The sequence below is a fragment of the Camelus ferus genome, chromosome 14 (genome assembly GCF_009834535.1).
Source record: "Camelus ferus isolate YT-003-E chromosome 14, BCGSAC_Cfer_1.0, whole genome shotgun sequence".
Classification (NCBI taxonomy): Eukaryota; Metazoa; Chordata; class Mammalia; order Artiodactyla; family Camelidae; genus Camelus; species Camelus ferus.
In genome coordinates this window covers 11,445,406-11,469,783 of record NC_045709.1, presented here as the reverse complement: position 1 = coordinate 11,469,783, position 24,378 = coordinate 11,445,406, and the positions used below count along the sequence as shown (strand labels likewise).

General features: G+C 41.9%; 1 protein-coding gene across 1 annotated transcript; it reads right to left on the bottom strand.

The window, feature by feature from the left end:
- Positions 1 to 141: 141 nt before the first annotated feature.
- On the bottom strand, positions 142 to 11,425 carry ALG11 (ALG11 alpha-1,2-mannosyltransferase). Its single transcript, XM_006179636.3, has 4 exons — positions 11,323 to 11,425; positions 7,535 to 7,765; positions 4,809 to 5,740; positions 142 to 2,586 (listed from the first exon to the last, which is right to left on the bottom strand). The coding sequence occupies exons 1-4, from the start codon at positions 11,364 to 11,366 to the stop codon at positions 2,315 to 2,317; spliced, it is 1,479 nt and encodes a 492-aa protein (XP_006179698.1). The 5' UTR covers positions 11,367 to 11,425; the 3' UTR covers positions 142 to 2,314.
- Between the last annotated feature and the right edge of the window lie 12,953 nt (positions 11,426 to 24,378).

Sequence of the window (24,378 nt, the reverse complement as noted above, 5' to 3'; positions counted from 1 at the left end):
CACTCATTTAAAATAATGAATCTGTCATTTTATAAAACTGTGGTTTTGAAATTTCTTAAGGTACACTGAATACACTTTTTTGAAGCTGACATTTACACTTACAAGAGTAAGGTAATTGAGCAAGGAGAGGAACAAGGCATGTCAATTATGTACCAAATAATCATTTTATTACGTTCCATTGAATTCTTTTCTAACAGTTTCAAATGTATAGATCATAAAATTCTTGAAGGTAGGGACTATATCTGGTCTTTATTTCTTATGATGGTCTTTTTATATATAGTGCTTAAAGGCCCAGTGCCAGAAATGTTTCTTGACTGAATCAATATTAATACAATTTCCTCATTAAGACTATAAGCTCTTTGAGGCAGGAACCTAGACTTAAACTTTTTTTTTATTATAACAATCCCAGTGTTGAACATGTACCTGGGGCTTAGTAGATATTCTCTGACTTACTGTATCTGCCGTTATGAAGGGCAGAATGGTTATATTTCTAAGTCATAGAATTCTGCCTGAAATATCCACTCTATAATGAAAACAAAACAAAAATGGCACATTGATACATTGCTGAACCAAGAAAATAAAGATGATTAGGGGCTGGTCAGATTATTCCTAAGGTTTGCTTAGTATTTACATTTGGTATAGTTTTATTAAATGTGGGAAATCCAAGTATCAGGATTTCCCTAAGCAGGATGTGTCCCATCTTTTATGCCTTTACTTTCCTGGTGATGTTTGAGGGACTCTTTTTCTTTTCTAAATTGAATACTTTCCAACACAAAGCTACGCTAGGCTGGCGTGTCAGAACATCCTGGGGCTCTGTTTTGCTGCTTTTCGATCTGATGACAGAAGACGGCCTGCAGACAAATCCAATGATGTACCTGGAAGCAGATAATGAAGCTGGCTGGACTGATGAATGGGCGACAGGAGATCAGAAAGGAAAATGCACTTCTTTCACAAGCCCCTCACACAAGGTGTATCAGACTGTGAAGGAGATCACGTTACTGAACTAGACGGAACTGATTATGTAGGCAGAAAGTGCCAGAAGTTGTAGGTCTCAAGAGCCATATCTGCACACAAATGTATTCACTTTTCCATGCCAGTTATTCGGGACAGGAGTCCAGTTAAATTACACTGATTCTGAGCTACTGGCTTAGTAACCAAGAATTGACAGATAGACTGGATCACAGAAGACATTTTCTATATATTGTTACCTTTCATTTAAGTCACCTTTATAACTTTCAAAGTACTTTCACATACTTTCCATGTTCCATGTCTTCAGTACAACGATGGAAGGCAGTGAGGACACCCACGACCTTCTCCAGATTACAGAGAAAGAAGCTGAGACTCAAAAGATCTGGGAGCAGCTCTTGTGTCACAAGGTCGGATGTTTGTAAACGATGAAGGTGGGGTCAGGTTGAGCTATTCTAACTGCTAGCCCAGTGCTCTTCTCAAGATGCCACCTCGTCATCTTATGATGCACGATGCTGATTATGGAGACCACGTGGATGGATCCGGATCCTGCGTCACCACTGTCAGAAAACAACTTACGGTGATGTTCTGACTCAGGCCTCTTGAATGACCTAAAAAAGCTGACTTCCAGCCTCTGGGATGTGAAAATGTTAACGGATAATGAGAGGCCCATAAAAATGTACTGGCAGCACTAAACTGAACACTATTTTCACAAATACCTAGTTATGGAAAGGATTACCAGCCTCTACACACCTACGCGTACCTACTGAGCAATCAGTCAGCCTCTCTTTGGACTATATGCTTTTAGAACATGATTGAGCCCGCTTAAAGTTTCGTTGTTCTTTTAAAATCATTAGATATATTCAAAAAGTTTATCCATGATATTGTTTTGAATTTAAATGTACCAGAATTTTGCTGCGTTCCAAAAATGTCAAAACAATTCTGAAGTGCTAATCAATTATCAGTCATCCATTCCCCGCCTCCATTTCCTTTTTTCTAAAAGGAAAATCTCTTTCCTGGTTTCTAAAGTAAAGTGATTTGACAAATAGAATTTTAAAAATATAGATCATACCAAAATTAGGATTGTTCATTTCTTTCTTTCATATTTTTCAGAATTTGAGACCAAACACTCATCTTAAATGTTCACACTTAAACTATACAAGGGTCCCAGTTCCATTTAGGTAACTTTGCCTTTTTCACTGACATAAATACCTTGCCTATACACATACTGCTACGGCCTTGCTTAGACTAACTTTATGACAATAGGGAATGAGTTTAGAAAAATAGTAACATACAACGGTATCTAACCACTTGACATAAAATGTCTTTAACTTGTACAGATATGGCATTATTGAAATAATTTCTCCACAGACGAGAGGAATGTTACTTCAAACTCCTGATCGGAGAATCTGCTGACGGAAGCACGGGCATTGTTTCTGATCTGCAGTCTCTTCTCCGCGGACATGGAGAGAACCTGGGCCATGGTCTCGGCATAGCCTTCTTCACTCTCAGCCAGAAATCCGGTCCTCTCGCCTTCGTGAGGAATGACAATGTCAAGCTTCGGGCCCCCCGAATTGTGAGCAAGGACAATTGTGCCGGCTGCCATACACTCCACAATTCCTTAGAAAGAAACAGAAATCATGTCGTTAAGGTTTTAACTGTGTTCATAAGAACAAGGATGAGCAGAACCCTTAACAAATTCTGAGACTCATGAGCCATTCAAGTAAATGTCTGCATGTCTGCAAATGGACTCATTTAACTTCCCTGGTGCAAAATAAAATAATTTTAATTTTTTTAGTTTTCAGAGCTTCACAATAATGTTGCTTTGTTCTTTATTAAAACAGACAAGTAGATAGAAGAGTCTATAAAAATAGATATACTGCAGATGATAAAACAAAGAGAAGACTAAAGAATGTTATTAGCAAGATGGTAGATAATTAATGGATATTAAAAATAAAAGGAATAAGAAATATCAAAAATACAATTTTAAGAGTTAAAATTACAGTATTAGGAGAAAAGAGGAAAAAAGTAAGCCACTCTAGTGATGCACACTAAGTAAGGCTGGTGCCTATGTTACTGCCTGGATTTCTGGCAAAAATGAGACTACTGTGTGCCCAACAGCAGTGCTGAACCTCATGGAAGTTCTGATCAGTTTCTGCCACATAATGTAGGTGAGGATATAAATTATTCCAGCCAGACTTTCTTACCCATGTTTCTAGTGAGGACTAAGCCCTTCAGAAAATGGTTTAGTTGGCTGTTTTCTTACTTTTCCAAAGGATGGTACAGAGTTGTTACCATCCTAGCTGCACAGAAGGGAAGTTAAATCATTACCAGTGTTTCTTTAACACTGGTGAAATCTCTATAGAACAGAATTTTCTGCTGAGGCTTTAATTTGAACTCTTATTTGAAAAATATGGATTATACCATAGTATTTTGTTCCAGGCTGGATACCATTCCTCTGTGCTTTCTCAGAGACCTCGATCTTACCGATTTTACCCTCTCCCTCCAGAATCTTCTACTTTTCCCTCTTTACTGGCCTCTTCCTATCAGCACTTAAGCTAGTTCAAACTTGTAAAAACAAAGTGCACGAGCATGTGCACCCTCCTACCCCCGCCTTTCAGGTCCCAAGTCCTCCCCTCCCTTCCACAGGTACACTCACGGCCAGTGTGGTTTGCATCACTAACTCCACTTGCTCATCTGTACTCGGTGCTCAGCTCGCCGCACCTGGACTCCTGAGCCCACTCTTGCATCAACGCAGCTCCTGCCCGGTCTCCTGCCAGGTTGCCTGCCCCGTCCTCACCTTGCCCAGCAGCTGGGCAGCACAGGATCTGTTGTCCGTCCCCTCCTTCCCTAAACCCTCCCTTCCCTTGGTTTCCACAGTGCTGCTCTGGCTGGTTTTCCTCCTCTTCCCCTTCACCGGCTCCTCTCCTGCCCGCTGCTGAACTGTCACTGCCCTCAGCATTTTGCACTTCGGGCCTCTTCTTCCTCTACAGACTCTCCGAGGCCGCCTCGTCCCCGTCCACAGGCTGCACAACCACGGAAGAGGACAACCCTCAGTCTGTGTTCCCAGACCAGATCCCTCTCCTGCACTTCGGACTCACAAATACCACCGCCTGCTGGACGCACAGCCTTCCACGTGCCTCAGCCAACTCCTACTCCACCTGCTGGAAACTCGGCCTCTGTCTTTGGCTCCCTCTCTCAGTGAAGCCATCACCATTCACACAGTGTCCAAACTGAACACCTGGAGCCATTGCAATAAGGAGCACGGAATCAATAAAAGAACCCAAATAACGACCGTGGGGAGCCCACCTGGAGACAGGCGGTCTCAGCTCCTGGTGCACAACAGAGTCACCTGAGGGGCTTCACCAAAACACCTGCACCAGGGCCGCACCCGGAGATGCTGATTCGGCCCTTCAGCGGGATTAGGATGAGGCCCAGGAATCTGCACCGGTGCAGAGATGGGGACAGGTTTGGGGAGAAAATGCAGTAGTTAAGAGCAGGGATGTCTGGATTAGAATCTGGGCTCTACTTCTTACTGACCTTGAGCAAGTTCTAAACCTCTTTGTGTCTGAATTTATAACACGGAAATAATAATAATACCTATCAAGTAAAGTTGTAGAGAGTATTAAATCAGGTAATACTTGTAAAGACCTTGAGAGTGACCCCCCACAACAGTGAGTGGCCAATAAACATTATGTAACATGTTTTACAGGGTTTCCGATGAGGATAGCACACCTGGGGGACTCGGGGAAGAGAACAGGGACTTGATGAAAACTTCCAGAGTATTATCATTTTATCAAAACCACATGACACCAAACACATTGTTTAAAGGACAAACTTACCAATTCCAAAATGCTCGTTCCACATGGTATGCAGACCGATTGTTGCTTCAGACAAGTAATTCTTTAATTCATCAAATGGAATGTTTATTTTAAATTCCATATTTTCTTGAACCCCTAGATCCTCAGAAAGCCGTCTCAGTTGGTTTACCCTAAGTTCATCGTCTTGGTTACGACAACCTCCAATGAGGACAAGTTTCAGTGAAGGAAGTGACTCCGCCTCCTTCTTCTTCAGCAGTTTAGCAAAGGCTCTGATCTGCAAAGCATGGTTCTTCTCGGGCCTGAACTGGCCAATCGAAACCAGTAAATGTCCTGAGGCCGTCTTCTTCTCATGTAAGGGAATGTCCAGAAAAGTCTGCACATCACAGGGGGGATAAACAATGTGAGTGCAATCCCCAACCTTCCACAGGGAGAGAATATGGTTTAGTGTCCAAGAAGAATTGACCATGACGACATCACTGCAAGAACCAACAAGCCCGTACATAAAAGCAAATAAATAGTAGTAGATGAGCTTTAGTTTGCTGAGAAAAGGATTTCTGGTAATGAAGGCTGCATTGTTAAATCCGACATTCTGATTCCTCACCACAGAGAGCATGTCAGTGCTGATGGTGGGATAATGAACATAGCTTCCAACTCGGCAACCGCCTAAATACTTAAACAGAGGAAGTGTGAAAGCGTAGCCCATCGAATCGATGTAAACGTCAGGAATGCACTGCATCAGAGCTTCCCAGCCAAGGAAGATGGACCCTAGACTTTGGCCCAGCAGTGTGAAATGAGGATAGAGTGAATCTTCCACAAGGTAGCGCTTCCTTAAGAAAACAAACTTCACTGGGCGCGTTAATCTGATGTTAAATCTTCTGAAAGCACCTTCTAGTATCTGGTGACCGCTGACATTGACGTCACCAGTATAGACAACATAGACTGCCTCAGGGTACCTAAAATAGGATGTAACAGTTCAGAATTTCATGAGTTTGGGTTAAAATCAAGCAAAACGTTTAAAAGATAGTTCTTTTCCCACAATCATAAAGAAGCTTATTTTTAGACTAAAAAAAGTTTCCCACTGTTTTTTACCCTGAGTTTCCCACTACCCTACATCTGTTAGTCCTTCAAAGGACACTTCTGGTTCTTTGCTATTCCCTCCACTAGGAGATTTGCATATGACAGACATCCACAAAATCGCTGATTTATAAATGAGATATTTTCATTTTTAAGAAATATTCAAAAATTTCATTTTGACAACTTTCTCAGTATAAAGTGGTAATGAAATATTAATAAAATACTCCTAAACAAGAGTTAAATTCACTAAAGGTACCTTTAGATAGGACCATAAATACTAAAGCATCACTCAGTATTTTTATTAGTTTGGTTTTTTTTTTTTTTTTTGGTGGGGGGAGATGATTAGGTTTACTTATTTTTTTATTTAACAGCGGTACTGGGGTTGAGCCCATGACCTCATGAATGCTAAGCATGAGCTCTTCCACTGAGCTATACCCTCCCCACTACTCAATATTTTCAATCTGAGAAATGCAAAAAAGTTTTGAAAGCTAGATCTTATGCCTGCATCACAATTAGATATGATTATAATGTAAATATGGAAAAGTACATTCTTATGACTTTTAATGCTTTGGCCTCACTCTGGTTGTGTTTATAATTATCCTGAGTTATAAAACATTTATGAAGTATCTACTGTGAGCTACTAGGTTCTGGGGATTCAGGGATGAGTGTTTCTCCTCAAGGAGCTCATCCCACTGAGGAAGACAGATACAAACAAAGAACATGCTTTGTGCTGATGAAGAGCCTGGGATGCTGTGGCATGTAAAGGATGAGCATCTAAATACTCTTCTCCAGCCCCGTCTCAGCAACTGAATAGATCCTTTTAAAATGTAAAAATGATTGTCACCTCTGGCCGCTTCAAGATGGCCACATCTTTGACACTTTTCCCATTGAGAGGTGGGATCTTTGTCTCCACCCTTGAAGTAACAGCGGGCCCTGTGACATATTAACAATAGAATATGGCGTAAGTGACATTGTGCCAGTTTCTGAACCCAGACTGTAAGAGACTGGCAACTTCTACTTCACTCAAAGGGGAGATGGTTGTCATATAAGAAGTCCAGCAAGGGGGGAGGGCCAGGAAGTAGGGTCACTGTGGGAGGATAATAGGTGATATAATAAAACAGTACTGGAACCTAATCTTGCCACACTTTTTCTTTTCTTCCAGGATAGTGGTGGAGAGAAGGAAGCCTAAAACATTAAAAGATGTGTAACACCAAATTCTTTCTAACATGGTAACTCACTTAAGACTCTACCATTCATAACTGCACCAAAATCAGAATCAAATAAATGCTTTTATAGAGATTTTTTTCCTGTCTGCCACACGGACTAAAAGTATTCAGGTTTAAAGTGCTCCACAGGACTTGCTATATTTCTGTTTATTATTCAGTCTCTTCTCCACACACTTTCCCAAGGTGACTGGGTATCCCACTACATTATGCCATAAAAGGGCAGATACTTTTTCTGTTTCTTAATCATATCAAGTAAAATCCTACAGGATCTTGTAAGGCAGGTTGGCATATGAGATGAGTGTTTCTTTAGTAAAGAATAGTTAAAAAAAAAAAAAAGGAATTCCTGGCTATGCATAAGGTACTAGAGAAAGATACATTCTGGGTAATGATTTTTTTTTTAAAAACAGTAACAACATGCCAAATTAGCTAAGAAAGATGCATACCTACTTTTTCTGCAAAGCCCTTAAGGCACACCATAACACTCTCTCTCCTCCTCCACCAGCATTGCAGTACGGATGGAAAAATGCAATCACTGTTTGCTTTTTCCCATTTTTGCTAGTTGGTGCCGACTTTTTCTTTCTCTGTAGCAGCAGTCTGATTCCCCAAAGGACAATGAGCAAACACACACATAAAGTTCCACATAAAATTAGCCCGGGGAAGAATAATGAATAAAAAAATCTGAAACGAGAGGGGAAGGGTGAGATTGGATATAATGCCCATAAAAAAAGAAAGGCTACAAATTAAAGTCTACTTTCACATAACCACTTTATATATTTATAGCAAAGGAAGGGAATTTTTATAGCTTGCAAGTCTGCTAACAAAATAATTACTAAAATTCTAATGCTACAAAATACCTCATGTCAAAAGTGCCAGTCCCCTTTAATTCCACAGCATGCTGGCCATTCAATATACATTTTCTTTTTAATCAGCAGTAAAAATCAATGTTGAGCCATTTTCCCCCTAACTCAGTGTTGTGTTAAAGGGTTAAAATAAATTTAATTATAAACCTAAACAAGATATGAGTGGGAATGGCATTTGACCCTCAAAGTGACAATATGTAACCCAAAGAACTGTCTACTGAATGATCAGTATTCCATTGTTAAAAGTTTGGTGAGATACTGTATCATTTTTATGCTCTCATTTCACCACAAGTAGAACAATTTTTGAGGTAAGAGGAATGGAATTAATATTTCTCCAGTTCTATCCTGAGTTCTGCATCTGATGTGTTTACAGAAACCACTGCCTTCCCTATGTGCCTCTGAATGAGTTGCCAAAAATCCACTACTGTGCTGCTTTTTGCAGTAGGCAGACTCGCTCCCAGAGTCACTGCTGAAAAATTCTCTATTCCTGCCAGGTTGACTGAAGCTCTGCACAGGCAAGGACCTAGGCCTGTTCATCACCATATCCAACACAGAGCATCGGACCTGGCAGAGAAGGTAGCCAATAAATAAATACCTGTTGACTGAATGCAAAATGTTATTACCTCCTCAGATGTCTCATATTATTTTCTCAAGGTATGGTTTCCTCATAGGGTTGCCTAATATAGTTAGTACCTAACAATTTTTTTTATTCCCTGTCTACCCTTTATAAAGGATTTGAGGGGCCTAAAAGACATAAAAACAATAAAATACTAAAACTTAAATAATGAAAAGTCAGGACCAGGGAAAGTTATCAAAAATATCTTCACACATTGCCAAATGTCTTGCAGGGGCAAAATCACTCCTGGTTGAGAACCACTGTTAAACTGATCATATCTACCAATACTTAACTTCTTAGATATTAAAACTGAGACATTAAAAAATTATGATCTCATTAAAAATAACAATAAAGTCATTACATAACATAAATATATTTTTATTTTTTAAAAAAACTGTTTAGTAAGAAAGGTGTCACTGTTTTATATTTGTACAAATCTCTGCAATGTCTGGCTTAACAAGACAGTGGCTTCTCATATCTGCTTTTGTATTCAGTCTGCAGTGACACATTGTTCTGGTTGAAGTATATGAAGAAAATCCGGGCTCTCTCACGTATGTAGCAGGAAAAGAGAGAGGCACTTTTTTGAACAGCCTTTTCAGATGGCTCTGGATATTCTTCTATAATACTATACCAAATTAGACAAGTGACAATTTCCTAACAGTCAACTTGAAAACTCAAAGTACATCACTAGCAACAAATTCTGCCACTTGTTTTCTTTGAAGTGACAGGGTTGCTTCATTCATTTTCAAGAAAGTGTCTACCAAATAACCAAGTCAGAAGAATGATAGTTTGTCAGTCGTTCTTTCAAATAAAATTGTGTCCTATTAAAAAGTGTCTAATTCAGTTTGCAATTTAGATAATCATACAAGAGCTTTTCCTTGAGACAATCATTGTACTTCAGTATGGAAAAGTGCTTTATACATTCCCCCCATTTTGTTATACACAATATTGAAAAGACATGTATTCAGGGTTAAGATTTAACAAAATTAGTAATAATTTTTGTTGTTTCATCAAGGACACACTAAAAACTTTAGCAAGAACAATGAGTACTAGTACAGTTTGATGTCACTGTCTTGATTTATGCTAAGCAGAGGTTTTATCCACCATTACTTTTACAGTGATCAGTGCAAATGTCAAAAAATGAAAGAGGCAAATGTTATCTTAATATTATCATAAAAGTAGTTTTGATCTTGAGGACCCACTGAAAGGGTCTTGGGGACTTGTAGGAGTCTATGGACCACACTTTGAGAACCATTGCCTTAAAGTATGAACGGAGTTTGACAGAAGTGGTAAGATTTGTCATTTACTTAACATTTGGAATATATCAGTTTATAAAAGCAATGCTATATAGGATAGTTAGCTTTCCCAGGACAAGACGAAAGCTCATTTAATTAAAAATGTTGCTAACTCACAGAATCCAAAGATTTTTATGGTATTTCCTTCAAAATAACTTAAGTGAGAAAATTAATGTGATGGGATTTTCAAACTGAACTAGTTAACTTAAAATCAGAAAAATCATATTAATGACTAAAGTTGAACTATCCTTTGTTTTGAGTCTGTTAGTTTCAAAGATATATATACAGGTTACTTAAAGAAATTTATTAAACATCCTACAGTACTTGCACATCAAAATTACCCATTTTAGTATTTGTTTAAATATAATTAAAATGTGTGCCATTAAATAATGTTTATTCATATTTAAACACAAGACTTTAAAAAGATAACTGTAATCAACAGTGAGTCATTCCATTCAGCAAACTTTTAATTAGTCATTATTATGTTCAAAGCAGGGAGCTTAGGAAGGCTCTGAAAGTACTTTCCTGTTCAAAATGTTTTAAATAATCACAGAATTTGAAGTAGAGGGGACAACAATGAAGAAGAAATAATACCTGAATTTTGGAGAGAATATATATATATCCTGCTATTCAGGATGCTATCGTATTAATGGTAAATTTTCAACCTGAACGAAAATACACAGGTGTTAAAAGAGCTATGTAGGTAGAATACACTAGGCCTTCTGTTTTGTTAGTAAGTCAACACATGTAAAATACAGTAGTATTACAACAACAACTGTGGAAAAAGTCTGGGAGTATTTTCACCACAACGTTAACAACAGTTATCTCTGGATGGTAGCATTCCTGGAGACCTTTCTTTTTTGCTCATCTATTTCCTAACTTTTCTACAAGAAACAACGTATTACTTATGCAATAAAGACAAAGGTAAAAATATTTTATATAACTATTCTTACATCAATCAGAAAAAAAATCAATGGATAATCAAGAAGAGGATTCAACATAAACTTGACATTTAAATGGCAAGTGTCAACAATGAGTTTTCGTGAATGAAAGAGGACAAAGACAAGGGAAGGAAGATCCGGTTTCTTCTTGACCGAAAAGAGCATGACAGATTGGAAAATGATTCGTGAGTCAATCATAAAGGAAAACGAGAAAAAAACAATTTATGACAGGCGAATTGGAGTGCGAACAAGAAAAAGAGAAAGCTGAAGCGGGAGGGAAACTCGAGCCCTCAGCCAGCAGTGGCGCAGGCGAAGAAAACGCGGTAAACGGAGTCTTTAACCCAGCCTGTTCCAGTCTGTTATCTATAAGATCCCAAAAGGAGAGGAAACGCTCACTGGCCTAGAGAAAATTGCCTAGATTCGTGCAACGAAAGCCCTTCCCCACAAACTTTAGTTGCACTGGTTAGACAAGTACCGCAGCAGTACAGAAAACACCTGCGAGCCCACATCACGGGCTCCTCACCTCAATAACTCACAAAAGCACCAACCCCTTTCGGCGGCCGCCATCTTCCGCCGACCCACAACTCAGGAAGTGCTTCGTTGTTCCTCTTCTCTATTGGCTCCTGAGGAAGCGTGCGGCTCTCCCCCGCCCACACGTGGCCTATTGTGCGCTCCAATTGGTTGCTGATAGTAGCTTCCCACGGCCTTCCAGCCAATAAAATCTCCCAGGGCGTGGACAAGTTTTCAGCGTGGCGTACCTGGGTCCCGCCCCCCATGGGCGGAGCCGTAGTGGGAGTTGCACATGGGAAGGGCGTGGCCTGTGATGGACAGCTGGCGTTCCCACCCTCGGGCCCCTCCCCCACTGGAAGACCCCTCTCGGGCGCCCCCGCCCCAAGTCCAGTGTCCGCCGCCCGTTGGAGACCAATGGGAGGCTCTTGCGCGTCTCGGATCGATTTTCCTGGTGCGGAGTTCACTCCCCCAGCCGCTGCGGCGTCTCGGACCCGCGGCACCTCGGAGCCAGGCGCGGAGCCGGAGAGGGAGCTGCGCAGAGGAGACTCGAAGCCGGCGCCCGCAGCGCCGCACCTTCCCCGCGGGCAGTGGGCGAGCCTGGGGATCCACATCTCTAGGCCGGGTCTACGCGGCTCACTCTCTTTCATTTCCTCCCCGGCACGCGCCAGAGGCTGAAGACCGAGGCCAGAGCGCACCAGCCCCAGAGGTAGCGGAGAAGCGGGAGGGGGACGGGCCCACCCCGCCAGGGTCCAGGCTCGGCCGAGGACGCTCGGGCACCAGCAGGCCGGCCTTCGGGTGTGGGTGAGGGTCGCCGGCCCACCCTACCCTCCGGTGCTCATCCTTGCGCCCCCAAGGGCCATGGGCGCAGTGGCGCGCAACTTTGAATTAACAGATGGGGTGAGGGCTACAGATTCCCCGTCCCAAGTGCAAGGGCGGGTTCGGGTTGGAGCCGAACCACAAGGATTCCATCTACACCGCGCTCCTCTTCTCCCTGGGTTTTAACACCGCTCTTCTCCTCCCCTGACCAGGTGACCTTGGGCTCTGGGCTGCATTACAGAAGAAATTAGTGCCTTGGGGAGATGAAGCCCGAGCAGGAGAGACGGATTATAGATCGGGAAGAAGCCAGTCGGAGAGTAAGTTTCCTTCCCCGGGCGCTGGAGGACTTTCCACGCCTGTCTGCGGTCCTTACTGTGCTCCTGGGTGTGCGCGGGGAAGGCGAGCGCGAGACTCCGGCGCCAGGAGAGTCGTGGTTCGTCGTTCATGCCTTTAGGAAGGCATGCCATTAACTGGTTTTGAGGAATAATGGAAAACCCAACACTTTTCTGTTCGTCTGCTGTTAAGGAGTCTGATGCTGGAGAGGTAGAGTGAGAGTTGAGTTTCTGTGTAAGATCCCTAATTGCTCAATATGATTAGTTAGATACCTTGAAAAGTTATTCAGGAGTTGCTGCATAGATCCGGTAATGGTCTACCCAAATCCTGCAACAGTGTTTTTTTTTTTTTTTTAAAGACCTATTTTGAGTTCATTTAAATTATACAAGTAATCCATTAGTGCGATCTCTTAAAAATGCAAACAGTACAGAAATATTTAGCACGAAAAGCAGATCCTTTTACAGTCTTTTCTTGGTCATGTACATATGTCTTGAAATGAAATATATTCATTTCAATATATACTTATTGAAAGCTTAACATCTTTCAGGCACAATTTTGAAAAGCTGAAAACACAGTGGTTAATGAGATACCACTGGATATCTCCTGGGCAATCTTTAGGTTATTGTGTGTGTGGTTTTAAAATATTTGTTTGTTTTATGGAAATGAGATCACATAGTGTGAATCCTCCAACCTTTTTGTTTTTTCAATTTAACAATGTATTTTGAAGATTGTTTCATATTGATATATAAGCCGCTATCTTACTTAGTTTAACCTATGCAGAGTGTGGGTGAACCATAGCATGTTTATTTGTTAATTCTTGGGTGGACATTCTGGTTGCTTCTGTATTTTCTCCCCTCCTCACAAGCCATGTGGTAGTGGACTTCCTTGTACGTGATTTTTCATGCTTACCTTTGAGTATTTCTCTAGGATAGACACCAAGGCTAGGATTGCTGGTCTGAAGAGTAGGCTGTGCCTTTTCTGCAGATTTCTGGAATTCAACACTATTGCGTGTTCTCTTGGGGTGATATTCATCTAGGCCCTGGTGATGTAGAAATGAAAGATAAACGGATTAATGGATGGGCAGAGAGAGGCTAGTCATTGGTTGATTCTTAGTGTGATGACTCTGCATTAAGTGGAGGTGCTGGGAGAGCACCTGTGGGAAAGAGGGGGGCTCCCATGGAAGAGGAGACTCTTTGAACCCCCTGCCAGGCCCCTGCTGCTCTGCCTATCAGAAAAATCCTGACCTTTCCAGATGGAGCTCAAGACCTGCCTCTTCTTGAAACTTTTCTGTAGCTGCCTCTGCCCAAGCCATGCCTCACCCTCATCTGGATTCCTTTGATATGGTATTAGCCAACCCTATTGAACTTTCTATGTGCTGAGTACTCTATTTAGGCATTTAATATTCCTCTCTGTGTACTTACTTAATCCTCACAAAACCTATTGATGTAGATATTATTTCTTGTCATCACCTTTCATGCAGCTTTTTTTTTTTTTTTTAGCATAGGCATACCTTGGAGAAACTGTGGGTTCAGTTCCAGACCACAATAAAGCAAACACACATTTTTTGGTTTCCCAGTGCATATAAAAGTCATTTTTACACTCTGCTGTGGTCTGTTAAGTGTGCAGTAGCATTATGTCTAAAGAAATGTACATACCTTAATTTAAAAATAACTTTATTGCTCAAAAATGTCAACCATCATCTGAGCCTTTAGTGAGTCGTAATCTTTTTACTGGTGGAGGATCTTGCCACTGCCAACTGAAAATTGTCACTTGCCGTTTGGTTCTGCAAGAATGAAGTCACTAGTCACTGCAGTTGCTGACCTGAAAGGAGTCCAGGGTGGAGATCAAGAAGTGGGCACTCTGCTCGGGGGAAAAACTGGCAGAACAGACCTTCAGATAGTTAGATATTTTCAGGAGATTTTATGAGCCCAGTTTCTTGTATTTTCTCATATCTAGGAAAGCACTAAAATCATTAATGGTGACATCCTCTCCTTGTGACTAGCAACAGCCTTCTGCTAAAATGTGTGCTTGACCACACATACCCCCTTTTCACGAAAATCATACTGCCTCCCTGCCCTGCCTCTTTGGAACAGTTCCTCAGAAGTATCTGAGAGGCTGTCTCCCAGGCTGTAGTCCTCACCTGGCACCAAATAAAACTTAACTCATAACTCTCACATTGTGCTTTTTTTTTTAGTCAACACCTCGATGTTGATGGCTGCTGACTGATCAGGGTGGTGGTTGCTGAAGGCTGGGGCGGCCATGGCAATTTCTTAAAATAAGACAACAGTGAAGTTTGCCGCACGGATTGACTCTTCCTTTCATGGACGACTTCTCTGTTTGATAGCAATGCTGCTGGATAGCACTTTACCCACAGTAGAGCTTTTTTCAGAATCAGAGTCAATTCTCTCAAACCTTGCTGCTGCTTTACCAACTATGTTTATGTAATGTTCTGAATCCTTTGTTTTCGTTTCAACAGTCTTCACAGCATCTTCACCAGGAGTAGATTCCACCTTTGAGCAAATCATTTTCTTTGCTCATGCATAGGAAGCAACTCCTCAGCTGTTCAAGTTTCATCATGAGATTTCAGCAGTTCAGCCACATCTTCAGGCTCAGCTTCTAATTCTAATTCTCTTGCCATTTCCACCATGTCTGCAGTTACTTCCTCCACTGAAATCTTGAACCCCTCAAAGTCATCCATGAGGGTTGGAATCAACTTGTTCCAAAGTCCTGTTGATTTTGACATTTTGACCTCTTCCCATGAATCACCAGTGTTCTTAATGGCATCTAGAGTGGTGAATCCTTTCCAGAAGATTTTCAATTGATTTTGCCCAGTCAGAGGACTCACTATCCATGGCAGCTATAGCCGTATGAAGTGTATTTCTTAAATAAACTTGAAAGTGGAAACGACTCCTTGATCCATGGGCTACAGAATGGATCTTGTGTTAGCAGGCATGAAGAAAACAGCATTAATTGCTGTCCATCTCCATCCGAGCTCTTGGGTGACCAGCTGCATGGTCAATAATATTTTGAAAGGCATCTTTTTTTCTGAGCAATATGTCTCAAGGTGGGCTTAAAATATTCAGTAAACCATGTTGTAAACAGGTGTGCTGTATCTAGGCTTTGTGTCATTTATTGAACACAGGTAGAGTAGATTTAGCATATTTCTCCTAGAATTTTCAGAATGGTAAATGAGCATTGGCTTCAACTTAAGATCACTAGCTGCATTAGTCAGTCCCAGGCTGACAAGAGAGTCAACCTGTTCTTTGAAGCTTTGAACCCAGGCATTGACTTCTTTCTAGCTCTCAAAGTCCTCGATAACATCTTCCAGTAGAAGGCTGTTTCGTCTGTGTTGAACCTCTGTTGTTTAGTGTGATCTTCTGGACAACTTGCATCTTCTACAGCAGCACTTGCTGTTTCACCTTGCACTTTGTGTTATGGAAACAGCTTCTTTCCTTAAACTTTGTGAAGCAGCCTCTGCTAGCTTCAGACTTTTCTGCAGCTTCCTAACCTCTCTCAGCCTTCACAGAATTGTAGAGAGTTAGGCCCATGCTCTGGAACTGCCGGTTGGTGGGACACTCAGAACATACACATTTATCGAGTTAGTTCATCAGCTTATATGGGAGCAGCTTGTGGTGTCCCACAAAAAGTATAATAGTGACATCAGAGGTCACTGATCACAGATCACCAGAAAAAAATGTAATTATGATGAAAAAGCTTGAAATATTGCAAGAATTGCCAAAATGTGACACAGAGACAGTAAGTCGGCAGATGCTGTTGAAATAATGAGGCTGATAGACTTGCTCAACTCAGGGTTTCCACAAACCTTTAATTTATTAAAAAAAAATGCATTATCTGTGAAGTACAAGAAAATGAATCTGCCTGTATCTACTGTGTGCCAGGCATGCTGGGCACTGGAGATCCAGCTAAGACCAAGACCCTGCCTTTAAGGAATTTGTATCCTAGAAGGAGATACAGGAAAAGAAAAAAGAGTAAAGAAATAGTGTTATTTCTGGTGCTGAGAGGTGCCGGACAGTCCATAAATCAGCGTAGGAGAAATGACATCAGAAATACATGGGAGAGGGAGATATCTTTTTTTTTTTTTTTACGTTTTCATAGTTGCATTTATTTTTTTCACTTTTCAGTTTTATTAGGTAGAATTGTTACAATTTGCACATATACAACATATTGCATGTAAATACATATATACAATATACTGCACATATTTTTAAAAATTTACATATGTGTACTGTTCATCATTTCTAAGAACGTTTAGAGCTTTAGCTTTTTAAACTTACATAGTTATCGAAGAAATAAACTCAACCGCAAAATAAGAATTCAAGAAGATACATACACCCCGCTATTAACAGCAGCATTCTTTATAGTTGCCAAGATACGGAAGCAGGGGAAGATACCATTTTAAGCAGGTGGTCAGGGAATTCTTCTCTGAGGAGGTGGCATTTGTGTGGAGACCCAAATGATTCAGATCTGGGGGGAAATGTTCTAGGTTGAGGAACCAGAAGATGGCAGGCTCCTGAGTCAGGAGTGACCTGACTGAGGAACAGTAAGGATGCTAGGCTGGAGCAGAGGGAAGGAAGCCAAGGGGTGGAGCGTGAGGTCCATGTTCCTCATCTTTACAGATGGAGAAACCGAGGCAGAGAGAAATTAAGTAACTTTCCTGAAGTCCTGTAGCTGGTAAGAGGCAGATCTGGGAGTGAGTCCCAGTGAGGCCTGTCTCACTTTCTCAGATACAGTTTTTCTTCCAAATTTAACTTGACAGTTGGTCCCACCATATGGTTTTGATTAAACTTGTCTGAATAGAGCTTTTCTCTGCAACTCTGTGCTTCTTGAAAGTAGGGACTGAGTTAGTATCACTTACAAAGTACTCCACGGCACATAATAGGTGCGCCACAGGTGCTCCTAAATAACTGAATTAGAATATGATCCTCTCACTGTGTTTTCTCTTCAGAGGCCTCTCCGTGGGGCAGCAGTGACCCTGAGAGGCTGGTGGCCCATGACCTGGCCCTTCAGCCTTCGGTTCACAAACATTACAGAGCACCTTCTGTTTGCCTCGTGCTGGGCCACACAGAGGGACGCAGAGATGGACAGAGGTCAGCCCCGTGCTCTGGGAGCTGATAGTCAGGGTGCAGGAGCAGAAGTGCCCTCGCAGTGCAGCACCCACAGGCGGGGACGGTCAGCCTTTCCTGGGGGGAAGGATGCATAGAGAACTTGGGGGAGGTGGTGCAGGAGTAAGGTCTTGAAGGAGGAGCAGGTGTTGGTTGGACACAGTGGAGTGGAATGAAGGATGTCGCTGGCAGAGACTAGCCTGTGCCAAGGTCCAAGGATCGGATGGAAAGATGGATTTGGGGGTGCTGTGAATGGCTTAACCAGCCTGGAAAAGTGATTCTGGAAGGCCCTGGCTGGGAGTTGGATTTTATACCCAAGACTGGAGAGTTTGAGCATGAGGAAACATGCTTTGAGGCACTCCTAAAAGAAGATGTTAGCTGGGAATGGAGCTGCTGGAGACTTGCTAGAGGCCTTGGACTGTGACCAGCCCCGTCCAGACTGCAGGTGGCTGAAAAGCCTATAAAAGAACAGGGAGTCAGCTTTCCCTATGGAGTCTCCTCTCCTGAGTGCCCTCATGTCAGAAGCCAGTCGTAGTCCTGACAGTGACAACGCAGAGCATACTTGGTACCCAAGTAACTGGGTGATAAACCATGGAGGTGAGAGTGCTGGATTTTTAAATGCATTTTATCTGACATACGTTCTCTTGTCCATTGCAGGCATGGGGATGGCCAATCACAGGAGGCTGTTCATTGGTGCCAGAGCATAGGTAGCAAGGACGTATCCACGTTCAAGTGTGTGCAATATTATTTTTATCTATAGGATTGGAATCATTGCCACGTGAAGTTCTGGAATATCTGTGATTTTTTTTTAACTAGGTTAAAGGAGAAAATCTGAGCAGATCAAAGGTTGTTGAAATAAAGTAGGAGGCAAAGAAGAGAGTAACTCTTTATTATGATGTAATTAACTCAGCAAGTAAGACTTTAAAAACACCAGTCATTGTGAGATCTGTTGTTTTAGAATGTAGCTATTTTGTTAAAAGCCTCAATTCCTCCAGAAACTAAAAGTCACTCTGCATTGGGCATAGAAACATTTAAAATTCTTTAGAAAATTGTTATTATAAAAGTAATTTAACTCCTTAATCCAAATTTGGAAAATAAAGACCATAAGGGGAAAATTTACTTTTATTCCTGCCACTCTTAGGATTGTTGAAAAAACAAAATTCAACTGAGTAAAGATCTGATTGGTGTTATTTAATTGTTCATGAATAATTCATCTTAGCAGAAGGAAAGGAGCTCCGAGGGGCTGTATAAAATGGAAGACTTATAGACAGAGTGAGGCGTGGCAAGGGAGTTATTGCAACAAAGAGTGGATTGTTTCAGGTAAAGTCACCTTCCCGTTGGGGAAAGCAGGGGTCTGTCAGGCACGTTCCCTCACTAGTGCTGACCAGGTGATTGCAGACTGACTGGCTGAAAATCATGACTTTCCTGGGGGAGGCTGAAGCTGAAATTAGGTTAGGAATTAAGTCTCGGTTTGCTGAGGTGGGGCTAAGCACAGGTGACTCCATTTGGGGCTTGTTTCTATTTTAACAGGATGACTTGTCTGCATGTTTGTAAACTTCCTTTATTGTTTGCTTTTGCTGCATCTAATAGGAGTTTTTAGAAATAAAAAAAATATATCCTTGCAACTCAAATATAACCAATATTAACATTTTTGGCATATTTCATTCCTGTCTCTCTTTTCTTCATTTTTTTTTTACTCTTTGTCTAAGCCCAGTGGTGCTAACATTATAGACATCCTTTTAAAAAGCAGTTTTAAAAGCTGTCCACTGATGAGTCTGTTATTATCATTATTACTGAATCTGCGGCCTCTCTTTCCCTGACCTGACAGACTCTTGGTTTATAGCATGAAGCAGCCTTTCACCCGTACCCTGGACTCTCCCGTTCATCTGTCCATTGCCCCAGCGTCAGTGCCGCACCAGAGCGACAGAATCGCCAGGGAAGTTCAGGCAACTACGTGGTTGGTGCTGCCAGCAATTTCTTGTTTCTAATCTCGACGGTGCCTGCATGTGCCTTTGGCCGTTCTTTATCTTTATCATCCTGCGTGTGACTCTTTCAAGCCTGCACCCACTGCAGGGAGCCCTCTGCAAGGCCCCCGCCTCCCTTAGTCTCAACAAATGACCTCAATTCACACCTCCAGAAAACGAACACCACTCTGTATGATTTTCTTCAACTTTCTGCCTGTCTCTACGCATCTTCTCCCCAAATTTTGTTTAGATCTGTGTCCATTTTCACTTGCTCATCTCTAATCTCAGGAGGCCCACTTCCTTTCAAGGTCCTCTCCCCTCCCAGTGTCCTGGACCTCTGCCCCCTCCTCGCCGCCTGATCTGGAGCCTTCACTGCTCTGATGAGGTCTTATCTTCTTCACCTCTAGTCTTTCCCTCTCTCTGCAAACTTCTCCGCTTCAGCTTGTAAAGTCAGCCGACCTGCCTTTGTTCTGAAGTCTCTTTTATTGCCTTGGGTCTCCCAGTAGCGGTTGTGCTATTTCTCCCCTCCTCCTCTTCCTCAGTCTTTCAGAAAGAATCCCCTGCACTTGCTGGTTTCCACACCTCCGTTCACTGTAACATTTTCCCTTCATTATTTTATCAGTTAATTGGATATAAAATAATTACATGTATAAATATATATATATAGACTAGCCTTTCTCACGACACATTACACTTCTGAGATCCACTGCTGTGCAGTGTGCCATGGTAGGAACATAGCACAGTTTATCCCTTCTCCTGGGAGGGTATGGGGCCATCTGTAGGTTTTTGCCGTCTGCCCTCTTTGCCTCACCACTCTCCCGAAACCTTTTGTGTTCAGGCTTCCATGAATACCAGTGGAATTCCTATTTTAGTAGCCTCTCTGCTACATTTTTCAAACAAATAGCTTTATTGAGATAGAATTCACATACCATACAGATCGCAGACACATGCAATCATCACTGCGATCAATTTGAGAACATTTTCATCACCTCGCAAAGAAACCCTGTACCCTTTAGCTGTCACCCTCCGTCTCCCCACGACCCCCAGGCCTAAGCAACCACTGCTCTGCTCTCTGTCTCTGTAGATTCGCCTGCTGTGAACGTTTGGTACAGGTGGAATCTCTGTCTTGTTCCTGATCTTAGGGGAAAGCTTCCAGCCTTTCACCATTAAGTACAATGTTAGCCGGGATTTTTTCGTGCTCGTTATCAGGTTGAGGAAGTTCCCTCCAATTCCTCATTTGTTGAGTGTTTTCATGTGAAAGGATTTTGGGTTTGGCAAATGTTTTCACTGTGTCTTTTGAGATGATCATGTGTCTTTTGTTTTTTATTCTGTTAATACGGTGTCTTACATTAATTGATGTTTCTGTTAAACCAAGCTTGGATTCCTGGGACAAATCCTGCTTGGTCACAGCATGTAGTCTTTTTATGTGTTGCTGGATTTGGTCACCTACTGTTTTGTAGAGGAATTTTGTGTCTGTATTCATAAGAGATAGTGGTTTGTATTTCTCTTGCGATGTCTTTTCTGGTTTTGGTGTCAGGGTAACACTGGCCTCAGAATGAGTTAAGACACAGTGTTTGATAGAATTCAGTGTTGAAGCCATCTAAGCTGGGCTTTTCTTTTGGGGAAGTTTTTTTTTTAATTACTAATTTAATATCTTGTTACAGGTTGATTCAGATTGTCTACTTCTTCTTGAGTCAGTTTTGGTAGTTTATGTCTTCCTAGGAGTTTGTCCATTTCATTTAAGGTATCTAATTTGTTGGTATACAATTGTTCATGATACTCCTATATAATCCTTCTTACTTCTGTTAGATCAGTGGTAATAATCCATCTCATTTCTAAGTCCAATAATTTTAGTCTTCTCTCTTTTCTTCCTTGGTCATTTTAGCTAAAGGTTTGTCAATTTTGTTGGTCTCTTCAAAGAATCAGCTTTTGGTTTTGATGATTTCCTCTATTTTTCAATTCTCTGTTTTACTCTAACCCACTCGAGTCTTTTGTTTTGTTTTGTTTTTTCAATCGCACTCTGTTACTTTCTTCTGTGTGCCTTGAATTGTGTTCTCTAAAAGATATGTTGAAGTCCTGGGCCCTGGTATCTGTGAATGTGGTATTATATGGAAATAGGGGTTTTGAGGATCTATTTAGTTAAGATGAGATCCTACCGGATTATGGTGGGCCCTCAATCCAATCACCGATGTTGTAAGAACACCACATGAAGAGGCAGAGAGGAGAAAGCCACGTGACTACAGAGAGAGAGATTGGAGTGATGCCTCAGTAAGCCAAGAAGTGCTAAGGCTTGCCAGCAACCACCAGGAGGTGGGAGAGAGACAGGGAACAGGTTCTCCTTCAGAGTCCCAAAAAGGAAAACCTTGGCTTCTAGCCTCTAGAACTGTGAGGGAATCAATTTCTCATACTCAGTTTGCAGTATTTTGTTACAGTCCTGGGACTGATACACCTTCCTTCTGCTTGCTTTAGGTTGAGTTTAGTTTTCTTTTTCCAGTGTCATAGGCAGAAGCTTAGATTGTTGATTTGAGTTCCTACTTAATGTAGACATTCACAGTTATAAATTTCTAAGCACTGCATCCCATGAGTCTTGGTATGTTATGTCTTCATTTTCATTCATCTCAAAGTATTACCTGATCCCCTTCTGATTTTTTTCTTTGACCCATTGGTTATTTAGGAGTGTGTTGTTTAATTTCCACATATTTGTGAGTTTCTCTTATTTCTTTTTGTTACTGATTTCTGATTCTGTTGTTGTTGGAGAACATACTTTGCATTATTTCTGTTCTTTTAAATGTATTGAGGTTTGTTTAATGGCCTAGCACTGACATCCTGGAGAATGTTCCACGTGCACCTGGGAAGAATGCATATTATACCGTTGTTGGGTGGAGGGTTCTGTAGACGTCAGTTAGGTCTGTAAGTGTCTTTGTATATTAAATCCTTGCAATCACAGGCAGTTTCTGTTGGCTCCCCCCCCCCAAGTATATATGTCATACTTGGCTGTTTCTTTGCATGTCTCACAACTTTTTGTTAGAAACTGGACGTTTTAGACAACTCTGGGTACTGCCACTCCCAAGGGGTTTGTCACTGTTATTTGCTTTTTTATTGTTTAGTGACTGGCTAGATTATTTTAGTCGGGTCTCTTTCATACCTCCACCCCCCCCCCATGTTAAGCCTCTGACCTTGCTTCTTGGCACAACTTCTATCTGTCTGTTCCAGCTTCCTGCTACCTCATGACCTTGAGATGGACCCCAGCCCTCTAATTCCTGTTGCACACAGCAGAAATGGGGAAGAGATAAGGACAAACCTGCTCTCTCTCTCTCAACGCGCCTTCTCAGGAGCCCTGACGGCTTTCCCTTATATTTCATTGGCCAGAACTTTGCATTAGTTTTCAACATTTTAAAATTAGAAGATTTTTTTTTATTGTTTAAAACTCTGGCTGCTTCCCTTCTCTTGGAAAGTCTGGTGACCCCAGACCATCTGACAGCAGTTGGTGGAGCCCAGGAGGAGCTGCCTCTTACAGGTAGAGCATGAGCCCTTCCTGTGGCCACAACTCCTCCCCAACATGTGCTCATGTAGGTCAGCGTCTGCCCTTGGTGATACTAAAAAACGGAGTAAATTTGAAGATCTAATTGGCTTTATTAGGCAGCATCCCACCTAGTACTAGGAGGGCGCTCCAAGGAATGGGGGTTCAAAATGGAAGACTCTTACAGGCAGAAGGATGGGGCATGAAGGTATCAGCGAGGGAAAAAAAAAAAGGAAAGGGAAGAAAGAAGGGAAGGGAAGGAAGAAAGGGTTAGTTTGGGCTAGAGCTTCTCTTTGGAGGGAAGGGAATGGCAGGGAATGTTATCATGCAGATTATCTCCCTAGTGTTGATTAGGAAGTTTCAGATTGACTGTTTTAAAGGTCACATTTCTGGGAGGGGTTGAAACTGCAGTTAAGCCTTGATTTGCTGTAGTAGGGGGCAAGTGACTGCATTCAGGGCTTGTTATTTCTTGTTAACAGTAGTATTTGAGCTTAGACTGCTGGCTTGGAGGGAAAAAGGAATGAATAAGCAAGGGAGGAGAGAGCCAGATTTGCATGGGGCACCACCTTCTGAATGTTGAATATCTGTCTGAAAGGCTAGCAGTCCGTATTTTATAGCAGGCAAATAAAGTGAGCTGTTTTTGCTTGGTATTCTCTATCAGTCATTCATTTAACAAATAGTTATTGAGAAACTTTAAAATATAAGCACAGTTTTCGTGCTGGGAATACATCGGTGAGTGAAGAAGATGGACAATTCTTCCACGTGTGAAACTTACATCCTAACTGGGGAGACAGTCAGTAAGCAAATAAGTAAAATATATGTTCTTGTATCAGGCAGCTGTTGAGCACTCTGGAGAAAAGTCAGTAGGAAAGGACCATAGAAGTGGGAATGTTTGAAACTGTACACAAGGTAATTGGGGAGGCCCCTGAGAAGGTGACATTTGAGCAGGGACATTAGAAGGAGAGGGTGAGTCATCTGGACAACAGGGTGTTGGGGGAAGGGATATTTATAAGCTGGAGCAGCCAGGACAAAGGCTCTGAGGCAGGAGCACACCCTGCTTGGGTCCAGGAACAGCAACATCAGAGTGGTCTCAGCAGAGGGGTGAGGGGTGAGGGGTGTGAGGATAGGTTGAAAGGTAAAGGGAAAGGGCTGACTTTACAAGTCCCTATAGGTCACTGTAAAGATTTCAGGTTTTTCTCTAAGTACATGGAAACCCTCCGGACGGTTTTTAGGAGAACCTCATCATCTGAACTCTCTTAAGAGGATTCCTCTGACTTTTGTTTTGAGAATAGACTTTAGCAGGTGAGAGCAGA